The sequence below is a fragment of the Equus asinus genome, chromosome 4 (genome assembly GCF_041296235.1).
Source record: "Equus asinus isolate D_3611 breed Donkey chromosome 4, EquAss-T2T_v2, whole genome shotgun sequence".
In the NCBI taxonomy this organism is placed as follows: domain Eukaryota; kingdom Metazoa; phylum Chordata; class Mammalia; order Perissodactyla; family Equidae; genus Equus; species Equus asinus.
Genome location: NC_091793.1, coordinates 86,205,146 through 86,217,725, shown reverse-complemented (window position 1 = coordinate 86,217,725; position 12,580 = coordinate 86,205,146). Strand labels below are relative to the sequence as shown.

General features: G+C 37.4%; 1 protein-coding gene across 1 annotated transcript in view; it reads right to left on the bottom strand.

The window, feature by feature from the left end:
• The window catches only part of ARHGAP15 (Rho GTPase activating protein 15), a 607,959-nt gene that overhangs the window by 573,932 nt on the left and 21,447 nt on the right, over positions 1-12,580 (bottom strand). Inside the window, exon 2 of the mRNA XM_014852163.3 lies at positions 7,147-7,325. Coding sequence (XP_014707649.2) covers positions 7,147-7,311 — 165 coding nt within the window. The 5' untranslated portion in view covers positions 7,312-7,325. The remainder of the gene's footprint in view (positions 1-7,146; positions 7,326-12,580) is intronic.

Sequence of the window (12,580 nt, the reverse complement as noted above, 5' to 3'; positions counted from 1 at the left end):
CATAAAACTCTCTTAATATTATTGACTATGGTTCCAAAATTATTTTAAGGGTGAAGAGTATTATATGAATTAAAGAAGAGATGCTGGAAATAATTTAGTGGAAAAGCATGGTTGCTGCCACACAGAGTATTAGGTAACCTTTTTTAATTAGAATGTACACTTTTAGATTACTGATTATGAACATCAGGGGACCTGAGATTTTGATTCATCAGTAATTCTCCTTTATGTCTACACTAAGATGTAAAAATGAGACCTCTGGCTCTCACTTGGTATTGGAGAGCTTTGCACGCTGGTGCAGAATCTGTTTTACCTGTAATCTCTAGTACAGCTCTGCCCCCTTGTGCTGCTACAGTGAACTCAACAGACGAACAGTTTGCCTTAATCTTTGTACATGAACTACAGAAAAACCCCACTGTCACTTCTCACTTTTCTGGCAAGTTCAAGGTCAGTGTCTAGCTATTCTCAGCTCATCTCTTCTTGATCCATGCAGAGAAATGACAAGGTAACGTGATTCGGGGTCAGCTGTATTACAGGAACTGTTACATAAACGGAGAAAGTGAAAATCAATCCTAGCTGACAGTGACTTGGGGATAATCAACGCTCGCTGGAAGCTTCTGTCAGCTCGCCTGCATCAAACACCGTGTGACTTCTGTCAGATCTTTTTAATAAAACTATATTCTCACTTTCAGCAGCCTAAATAAATGCTTCACTTCAGCCGAATTTTTTAGACTAGGTTAGCCTTCTAGATTTGCAAACTATGCCAATAATTCCTCGACAAATTTGGTGGGTGATACCCATTATCCCGTGGTTTGTTATTGACCTAAGATGGAAGGTACTGCTGTAAAACATGCCCTTCCTTTTTGGGTGATCTATGGGAGCTTTTCTACAGACTGTTGCACTTTCTGTGTTGAACTCTACACTGTTACCCAAATCATCCTCAGTCCTAACTCCTCTCTCTTCCTTTTTGGGAACAGAACTCCTTAATCAATCATTTCTTGTTGAGAGATTAGGTTTCTTTCTCTTTTTTAGACATTCATCGTTGCTTTCTTTTTTATCTCTGTATTTTCTACTAGGACGTTTTCCCCTAATGCAGAATTGGAAGCACAGTGCTTAACAAGATGTTCCACGTTCCTGGTATTCCCACTGACAGTACCTGATATGTCACATTAGGGAAGGAGCTATTTCATCCCACCCACCTTGTGCTCTCTTCAAACTGTGAGGCAGGCAGTACCCCATTGAAGTACAATTTACCATAATATTAGTTGTCAGTAAATTCAAAGACGGAACTCCTAAAGCTATAAAATGGATTAGAAGCAATTTAAAAAAGAATTAACAAACTAGAGTAAGAGTATACTGTCAACAAACAAATGCTCCATCATAGGACTGTAATTTGGAATTTTAATTACCCCTCTGCTTCTGTAACAAAACAATGTCTGAACTGGCAGCGATTTGAATCTCTCACAGGTCATTGAGCATTCTAGTTAATTACTCTATGAATAGCCTGCTTTTCTCCCCTCTGGAAACACGTTTCTAATGGCAGTCAAGGTCTGACAAATGTGTCATCTACATAATTAGCTAGGAAGCAACACAAAACATTAAACATGCTTTGTGCCGACAACTATCAAAACATTTCATTTGTTGTCAATTATTCATTACTTTGTAGGTTCTGAAGGGGTTGTTATTATGGAAATAAGTCCAGATGCTAACAAGGTTAGAGTTTTGGATTCAAATTAGTAATCAGAGGACTAACTTTTAAAAAAATGTATCTCATGTACATTCAGCACCATGTTCAATCAGTAGGAGATTATAAACAAATTTAGCTATGCTCAAGTTAAAATGGAAACGACGCAGCCACATATGTGAATTCAAGAGCTCCAGCTCATTCTTTGAAGCATGGCCTCTACACTGTCGTTGTAAACTTTCTGAACCTTTTGGCAAGTCCAATTTGTGCTTGGTAAACAGAGTTAAAGATTTTCACAGCATGAGATGACATGAGATGGCAAGTTCAAGGAAAAAAATCTCTGGTGGTCTGATTCTTCTTCCAACAACAGCCTCCCCCTCCCCTCACCCCCCCCCCCCCCCCCCAGGGCATATTATGTAAAAGTCAAAATTCTAGCTAAGAACTTTTTCCTCCGTGCTACAGTAGACCAGTTACCTTAGGTAACCCTTGAATTTCATGATTTTTTATCCTTATTTCTGAAATCTTGTTTCTTTTATTATGTTTTAATATCGTATATAAAGCCAAGTCTTGTCTTGAAAGCAGCACTCCTAATGTATATAGAGGATATAAAAAGATTTCTCAACAAAATTGACCTCTCAGTGGCAAAGAAAATTGCTGTGGAAGACACATTATTGCGTAGTCGTATCTGAGGTTTGGATCTATGGAAGAGGCTCCCTCCACTGTCCTCCAGCTTTTCCTTATAAACCAAAATGGCTTACAAATGTCATCCACAATAGTCCAATAAAGATTAGGAACAAAACACTGTCCTTACATTGATGAGATAAGAAAGATTTAACTGCAGAATGCAATGTATAAGAACAGTTCATAAGACTTGTCGTGGAATCAGAAAAATAGAATTCAAATTATATTTGTATGTGTCTAGAATTTAATTGAGATGATCAGTTTACTTTCTACTTCATGTTTGATCAGACGCCTGTTCTACACATCTAGATAAAAAGAAAAGAAAGTAAACAAATTCTATCGGAAAAATCAGGAAGACCTGTTATCTACAGGGTGTGCAAAATATGTCAGGAAATAATTCTACCCTGAGCACCGAGAATGCCTAGTTAATAAAAAAAGATCAGGCTCTCTCTAAGAGAAAATAATTGTCTGTATCTATATTTTTCAAAGCAAAAAGGCAGTCACATCTTACACTAAATAGGACACATTAAAATAAGCTTTAATAATCTTTATGCAGAAGGAAACTAATCCATTTTCAGATCATATGATCCACAGCAATAAAAGGAAATCATCAAACTAAAAACAATTTTAGAAATGGCTGCAGACTCTCATTTAATTAACATGCAACAGATCATATATTTATGAGGAAGTCAAAATATTTAGGAAGCCTATAATCCTGTAAGCCTTAATGTGGTATAAAAACAACAAATAAATGCAAAGTGTTACTGTTATACATGCCTGCCTGATCAATGGTTTTCACATATTGATCTATAAATGGAGTTGACAGTCTGTGTTGGCTGCACATTTTCCAAGCAGCGCTATTTTTGCACAAAACCAATACGGGCAATTACCTTTGTTTGAGATGCCAAGTCTTATCAATTCAATGTGATTTAGTGTCATTTTAATTAAATATCAGGATCCACTTCAGGACAATTTATACAAACAAAGCCTCAAACCTAACTATAAGCTGGATTTGAAGTAAACATGGACAAGTCCTCCAGTCTCATAATATTTCTCAAAAACACTGCTAAACAGAAGGCTTATATTTTTAGTAGCAATTTTTATGTCTGCCTTTTTGGCTAGCCACAACTTTGGCAAGTATCCTATAATCACAGAAGTAAGAAACAAAAGAAAATTGTTTCCTCTTTTCCCTTATAATATATTAAAAAGACAAATGAATGAGTACAGTTAACGGAAGCAAAAAGAGTCTGGTGTGCTATTGTGTAGAAATGGCTTGACCTAAGTCTTTATCTGAACAGTAATAAGATAGTTTTCTGTCTGGGATGGCCATGAATGAGGTATTGCACTTCTGTGGGGTTTACAAGGTGGAAATGGTGAATATTCATACGTGTTGCTGTTTAAGACATCAGCATTAAATGCCAAAACTACTCCTGCCTGCAAATCTTAGGTCTGCAGTTTTCCTGATTTGGGCTATTTAAACTCTTCATTAATATCTATTCTAAACTGTCTAATAGGCTGGAACGTCCCTCTTATAAACAACATCAAAGCCACATCAAACCTTTTGCGTTAGCGATTTGCTGGATTGCACATTAGCCTTTTCATCACTTAAAGAGGCACACTTCATTTGCCCCCATTTTCGCTTGCTAAGCCGGGGGCTTCTGTGTTTAGCACATCCGGGTAAATAAGCAGCCCACCTTTAGGAGGTCTCACTCCGGTGCTCAGGACAAGACCACAAATCACTGAGACCAAAGGGCTGTTTCTTCCCCACCAGGCAGAGATCTGAAATCTCTCTCATGGATAAGCAATTTTCTTGCAAACTGTTTCCTCTCATGTCCAAACTTCCCACCTCTCCAATGTTTCCCAGGTGGCAAAGTGGGAAAATGAATTTTGAATTTGGAAAAGGCATTGATCTTATTAACCACATAAAAATGATTATTTGAGGTTTAAAGAAAATAATGCACACCACCAATGAAATACTAATGGAGTATCGATACCTGTTTTACTGAAATGCTCTTAGGTAAGCAAAACTTTTAATTTAACAAGTAAATTCATCTGCATGTGCATAGATTAGGGTCGAACAAATGTTCAAAATACTCCTCGATTTAAGATACCAAGAATATATGCTCATGTGACGTAGATAGGAGAATTTTGTATTGTGTTCTGAGTTCACATCATAGTAAATATATTCTTCATTGAACAAAATAATAAACGAGGAATTTATGAATTAATGACAAAACTATATAATTGATTTGACCTTAGAAGTTTTTATCATTTTTTCTAAGTTACATCATTACGAATGCAATGTCCGATTCTTGTGTTATTATATCCTACATTAAGTCCATTTTAGATTTGCATAATTGTTGTCAGTGAACAAGTAGTATATATATATGCCATATATACTTAATAGGATGCATAACATATATGTATATATAGTCTCTAAGTACTCTTAGTTTTTTTCTGTACAGATAAATGTATGTGTCTCTGTTACAACAAACCATGCTACACGTGACCATGTGCACATATTTTTAGAATACACGTCCTCCCACTTCTTCTAAGTTCAAAATCTCCCCCCTTGACCTCACCCCACCCTCCAACTTCTGAAAAATCAAGTTCTTAGTTTAGCTTGAGCAGATATCTTTAACAGGCTTGTTTGAATAAATATGCCAAAATACTTTACATTCTGTCAGTATCTAGTCAGAAAATTGTGCATGGAAAAAAGAGATGAAAAGAACTGAGACAGAAAGAAAATTAGTGCCATGGCAAGCTTTCAATACAGTATCTCTGAGCCAAGTTTTCTCTGTGAAATGACATATCCTCACTAAAATACCCCTTTTATATAATTATGCACTGAGCACACATAACCAAAAGTAACTTTTATTTTTGTTCCTTATCGAGGAATACATATTGCCCAGACTAAGAATGCGGAAACAAAAGCTGGGATAATTATAGCTAATTTAACTTTGGAAAACTCTTATTCTCTAGCAGTCCAGCATATAACCCCCCAAACTCAAGTTATGTAACAAGGTAATATCAACAATGAGAAACTGCATGATAAAATCCTGCCCAAAAGTGAAAAATGCTAATTTTGTCTCATTTAGCAGCTGGATACAGAAATGCTCATTAGTTTTAAGAGGGTTAATCCTTTTAACTTTTGCATATTGATATGCCAATTATGCCTAATTGTACAAGAGGCATCAGTCAAGGTAATAGTGCATAAACACATGAAAGTTATTAAGTACATCCCAACATGTAATAAAGTAGGTGTTAATTGGTAGCTGAGTTCTGCGGGCTATTGAGGTGGATAATTCATTGAGAGATGGATCACTTGTAATTTCTCTCCATAATTCCTTTTGCAGTCTCATGCTGTGATGTTTTCATGCTTGTCAAAAACAACTGCGGCATAGTGCCTTTTGTTAAACACAGCCAATAAAATATGTTAGGCATCATTAAATATACTTAACTTTTAAACTTTTTCAAAGGTACAGTTCTTACTGATAATACATTATAGAGATTCCAATAATTTACTCTAACCACTGTCTCAAGTTCATAGTTGAGGAACATTTTAGCTGGTTTAAAAGCAAAGTCAGGCTGGCAGTGTTGTGCCTCCCAGCAGACAATACTTTTTAATGAGAACGTAAATAAAGAAAAACGCCTCTCTTGGTAGCTTATCTATAGATGTATTTCTCACTCCCGAAATATAATCACTGGCTTCCTCATGCTAAATTTGTTTATCATACCTGAAGAAAGCATCATGAAACTCATATATTTCTCAGGCTCCTGAGATTGTTCTGGGTTAATTTTCCACTTGAAATTCGAGGGAAATACAAGGAATAAATATAATCAGTAACATGCTACTCAGCAAGTTTATCTCATTTAATAACTCAGTTAGGGAGCTGAATATTTCATAGGCCCCCACGATATTCACAGAACGCTCAATTAATAGCTCACATGTTTCTGCAGGGTGACTCACAGCCTGTCCCCAGCTAACCTATTTCTCGCTCTTGCTCTCACTGTGAGAAACAAAATAGATCTAGGGTCCAAAAGAGTGGCTAACATTGCATAAATAATTTTGTAACATCCTATGGCCTCAGCTGCAAGTTACCACCATTATGGAAGAAAATTAACCAGAAGAGACTCATCGTAATCAGTGTGTTTAGTGGCTCAGGATGCGTGCAGGGGCAGGGACACAATTGGCAGTAGAGTTCATCTCTAACTATTTTATTTCAAATCTTCCTAATGACACATTATCGAGACAAAATGGCTTCCTCTCCAAACCTCAAATCGCCACACCATTCAATCGTTTAAGCTCATTCCGAATCAAATCGTAATTTCCATTATCATATATTGTTGGAAGATTTTAAGGAAGAGATTTTCACATTTTTTTTAGAGATTTTTTTTTTTTTTCTTCTCAATTCATTCTTAGCTAATTTTAGCCTCTGGCTTTTCAAAGTGATGTACTGTATTTGGAAGTACAAACACCACATGCTAGCATAACCTCATTATTTTTATGACACTGAAGCATGATAGTAGAGGCCCTTAAAATGAGTCAAAGGTGCTCTTCAGTCCAGCTCCAAATCCACTTTATCACCCTGGATTAAGCCCAGCTCTTCTCTCGCAACTGGGAATATTATTATGACTATAAGTAGGCAAGATAAAATGCATTACAAAAACAGTTTTCTCATGCACTTTCAGAAAACAAATAAAACAAGGCCAATTAGCTTTTTTTTTTTTTTTTAACAAATTCTGTATGAGGGAACTTGAGGTATTTGAGATCGTTGACTTACCGGTGCAGTGACCTTCCCGACATCGGTGAGGATCATGGATTTACTTTGGCTCAGCCTGTCATGGTGGCTGTTGGCATTTTTTATTCTCATTTGCACAGCTCCGGTGCCTTGGCAGGGGGAATTCAGTGTTTCCATAGAGGTATCAGAATCTGTAGATTTCTGCATATTACAGTGTTATCCTGATAAAATATAAAAGCATGATGTTATTCTAAATATATACTTTTCCAAGAAAACCTCTTGGTGGAGTGCACATCCGTATTAATCATTAAGGTACAAAGATGAACTAGAATCTCCACCTCTCTGAATAGTGAAGAAGAAGGTAATTACTTTGTAGTTGTTTTTATCTATATCTGCCTGAGGACTTCGAAGTTCATAGGCAGCACACTCATACTCTGTGTGCTTCCTATTTCCACTAAGGAACTCTTAATGGCAATAGGATACAGTCTTTCTTATATAGAAATGATGTTGCCAACTAAGCATCTTTAAGTATATGCTGTTTACATTCACAACATCACTGATGTATTAGCCACCCCACCCCACCCCATCTCCATGCACTACCACCAGCACCCGTTTTTAGTGAACAAAAACCTATGAATAAGGTCAAATTTAGCTGAGTAGAATTGGTGACAGAGCAAACCAAGCCAGTCCCATTGCCTGTCAAACATGTTGGCTTGGCCTTATTAGCAGGGTGCTCAGTTCTAGCCTCCACATCTACTCACACTATCCACAGGGGGAAATTAAAATTTCTTTGTCCACCACCGTCTGCCAACTGAAGTAGATGCAGTAGCTTAGTTGGACATAATATTTATGAAGAATCGGAAGAAAGAGAAAATCAACACTGTTTATTTGTTTATTTGTATTTATTTTAAGGAAAGGAATCTGATTTCGGCTGGAAAATTCAGTGTGGGAACATTTTAGAAGAGTGGCAGTGAGGAAACAATAATTTGGAAAGGGAAATTTTGAAAAAAGAAAAACGATAGTTGGGAAAAAGAGAAATAAACTGTGGCAGCATCAGAGGGTGGGCCGAGAGGGCTTTAGTTGCTTCCCCAAATCTATAGTCCTTTTCAATTTCCCCTCCCCGCAAGCTCCTCAAATGAACACATTATCTCATTCAAAATAGAAGATTTGCAATGTAAACACAGCTTCTCAGCTTCTAGAAGTAGATCCCCTTCTAGCCTGATTATTGTCTTCAAATCTCATCTATATAGACATTCCATCGCTAGTCTGGGTATGTGTACACAGCATTCGAAAAAATTGTCCCAGTCAGTTATAGAAGCCGGTGTAATTCAAAAGAAGGATTATATTTTAAGAAGCCAACTGTATTCGTACCCCTATGTTAGTTGGACAGACAAGGAGGCTAGAATCTGGTAATGTTCAATTTAAGTGGACACTAAAATGATTAGAAAAAAAGGAAAGCATTTTAATAGGAGAAAAAGTGTTACCTCACAATTGATACCAGTGAGTCAATTGAGTGATAACTTAGAAAAAAAGCTAACATTTCTTGAGTATTTACTATGTGCCAGGCAGTGTGCTCAGAGGTTCAGACTCCTGTGAGAAATACATTAAACTCATTTTTATAGAGGACAAAAATGAGGATCAGAGAGACTAATAATTTTTCCAAGGACATTGGGCAGAAAAAAGTGAAGGAGTATATATTTTATTCGAAAAGCAAATGACCCAGGTGTCCATCAACAGGTGAATAGATAGACAAATTCTAGTTTATCTACACAATGAAATATTGCTCAACAGTAAAAAGGAATGGACTATTGATGCATGCAACCACATGGATGAATTGCAAATTCATTGTGCTAAGTGAAAAAAGCCAGCCTCCCCTCAAGAAGTACTTATTGAGTACTGATGATTTCACTTAAATAATATTCGAGAAAATACAGACTAATATACAGTGACAGAAAGCTGTCACTTTCTATGATTGGTTTAACAATTATATACATATATTAAAAATGATCAAATTGCATACTTTAAATACTTGCATTTTATTCTACTTCAGTTATATCTCACAAAGTTGTTTAAAAGAAGATTGTTTTAAGAATTTGTTAGCCAATTTATTATGCTCATGTTTTCATTTTTATATTTCTATATGAATGATGTATTATAAAAATTATCTAATTGAAGGGCTGGCCCAGTGGTGCAGTGATTAAGTTCATGCACTCCACTTCGGCAGCCTGGGGCTCACAGGTTCAGGTCACGGGCATGGAACTGCATACTGCTCATTAAGTGGCAGCATCCCACATACAAAGTAGAGGAAGACTGGCAACAGATGTTAGCTCAGGGCCAATCTTCCTCACACACACAAATTATCTAATTGAGAATAAAAGAGGTCTTTCAATAAGATTTGAAATAAAAATTTAAAGTAATAAAAGAAAAAATATTGTCCCCACCGTTCCATAGAAATTTAATGATGGCTACTGTTATGAGAAGGATTTTAATATGTATCAAATCTGGCCACTAATATAGGCATAAGAGATTCTACCTCTTCTTCTAACTAGAATAAGATACAAAGTATTATATATTTTAAAAAAATAAATATAATCACATGCAGATGATATAAATAGCTATTTCTCCATATACCCCAGTACAGGATATTATGTCTTCATTTTCATTCTGTGTATCATTTATCACTGAGGACATTAATTTTTCTTAACCAAGTAGAAACTACTTCAAACTAACAAAGTGAACCTATGACATTTATGAAGATGCTACTCCTAAAAGCATAAGTTTTTTCAGAGTATATTTCAGTGAATGAAGTAAAGATGAATGAAGGAATGGAAATCTAGGGATTGTCATTGTATGGAAGTCCTTGGATTCATGGTAATTAGACTGGTTGTACAAAAAGATCCCATGATGATTTCTAGTGGCAGCATTGTCTCTAATGGTCACCTCTGTGATCTTATACAAGTCAATGGACCTCTGTACAAGTCAATGAAAAAAATTGGTAGTGAAGGGGCAGCGGCAGCCAAGAGGATTGCTGTGGTCTGTAGGGTCCTTTTCACTTCTGACACTGATGTGCTAAAAGTCTGGGAGCTCAAATATTACTGCAGATTTACAGAGCTCAGTAGTTTTAGGCAGATAAGCAACAATGTAAATGCTTTGGCATGAACTGATGCACAAGGGATTTGGGTGGGGGTTGGGGGAAATCTATAACTAAACACGTAAGTCTTTTCTAGAAAAATCTGGGTTCTCCTTTGAGCGCTTTCAAACTTGATTTTGAATATTACTCATTAGATTCAACCTCTAAAGATGGTGTTTGTAACATTGGTGAGGGAAGTCACTTGGGCTAAAGCTGCTATCTTCTGACTAAGAGCATGAAGCCACTGTATTTACATAGCCCTGCCACCTGCCATTTATAGGACCTGTTGCTTCCTCAGAGTCGGCACAAATTTCAGTGTCAAAGCAAATTTGCATTCTGGTATTGATTTCACAATCAACCCCATAATTTGCCCAGTGATGTGTTACTGTCAAAAGGCTGGATTATGTAAAAAGCCTCTTATCTGCCTTCCCCACCTCTCTTCTTGGGGATGGGCTGCAGGAAAAAAAATTCAAAATCTTCCTCTTGAGATCTTTCCGTTAGGGTTATCTTTCCCACTACCACAGTGTAAATATTAGTTCTTTCCTCATCTTTCTCTCCTCTAAGCATCACTTCCTTTCCAATCTGACCCCACCCTCACATTTGGTTGATACCCCACTGCACTCTATTTGTTCTCTTTATTCAGCTTCCCTTTCTACAATGGCATTCCCTTGATAGTATTTCATAATTGTTTTCATATTTGCAAATATTTGATGGTCTCTAACTTTGCAGAGCACTATATTGCTCTGAAAACAATACAGAAAATGTCATAAAACCTCTCCTTAAAGAGTCCTACCAGCAGAAAATAAATTGTCCATTCAACATTTATCGAGATTTTCTTAAGTGGCAAATAGTCTTTTGTTTTTTTTTATCCAGTGCTTACAGTTTAGTGAGGGTAATAAACAAATCAATAACCAAAGGAGAATAGAGCAATGCCCAGGTAGGGAGAGAAGAAACAGCATCAAACTCAGGTGGAACTGAGAGGTGAAGAGCAATTTGCAAAAGATCAGCTAATGCTGAAGCTAAATCAGGGCAGGTTGGGCATTTCAAGCAAAAGGCTCAGCAATGCAAAGGTATGCAAAAAACTGTGAGCTTGTAAGGTAGATATGGAAATGTGCCAAGGAAGTTCAAGGAGAAGAGAAATGGTGGATTTCACGAAGAAATGGTGTTTAACCTTGGTGTGGGTGAGTCTGATCATCTTGCTAGCCTCTCATGGGCTTGAAGGGTTTAATGAGAGCCCCATCCCTTTCACAGTGCTGTAAGGGATTGGGATTCTCGACTCTCTGAGGGAAAGAATGTGGGAAGAAGGCTTTCCTTGGCATAATACACAAATGTCTTGTATGGACGACTTGAACACCAGACAGAAGGAAGCAGCCCCCCCCGCCCTGTCCCCCGCCGCCCGCAGGACTGAGGGAGGTTCAGGAGGAATGAGGGAGGCCAGGGGAGGAAGGAGATTTGATGGACTGAAATGACAGCTGTACTCGTGGCTGTGGAACTTGTAACAGCTGGACTTGTGGGTGCAGAGATGATTTATTTTCACTCATCCAGTTAGGAACCTCTCTTAGCAAATGGCTAAGGCTGTTTCTAGGCCAAATTTTGCCAGTTGTATTTGGATCTCAGCCCGTTCTCTTTACCCTATTTCAACATCATTTTCCCCTCACCTACATCCTAATATTCCTTTTTATTTTCTTCTACCAGGCACCCTATGACCCTTTTTGTATTTCGGATGCCAAAGCCCCCTAACTGCAGCACCCACTCAGGCCACATCTCATCTGCAGTGTCAACATTTCTGAAATTCCATCATCCGTTCTTCCTTATCTGCATCTTTTAAGCATACCCATTCTCTCAGTGAGTCACTTAGATGTACATGAGAGGGGAATGATTAAACTAATTATCACTAGATCATAAACGATTAGTCAGATTTCCCCTTAATTCCTAGGGAAGCATTTACGTGAATCCCAAACTGGAAACTCTTCTGGCTATGAGGAAGAAATATCTTGGAAGAGAAGAGTGTTGATCACTCTACTCCATGTGTGACTTTAAGTAAATTCAGGAGGTGGAAGCATTTGTGACTAGGGATAGGATAGTAGCATTGCATTCCAGCAAATGGTGCCTCCTGGAGTGTGCAGTGTGATAGCCCTGCCATCATGGTCTTGTTTTTGAGTCTTTATTAAAGAAGTTTCTATGGGAACAAAGACCATTACAAAGCCTGCCCAACCTCGAGTTAAAAGAAACCTCTATACCCCAGGGTCCATCATGACTTGCTTTCCAGCATCTGGAAGTGGATGTGTTTCCATGGCAATATGTATCAATTTCAGGACATACTCTGAAAGACAATGAAGAGCTACA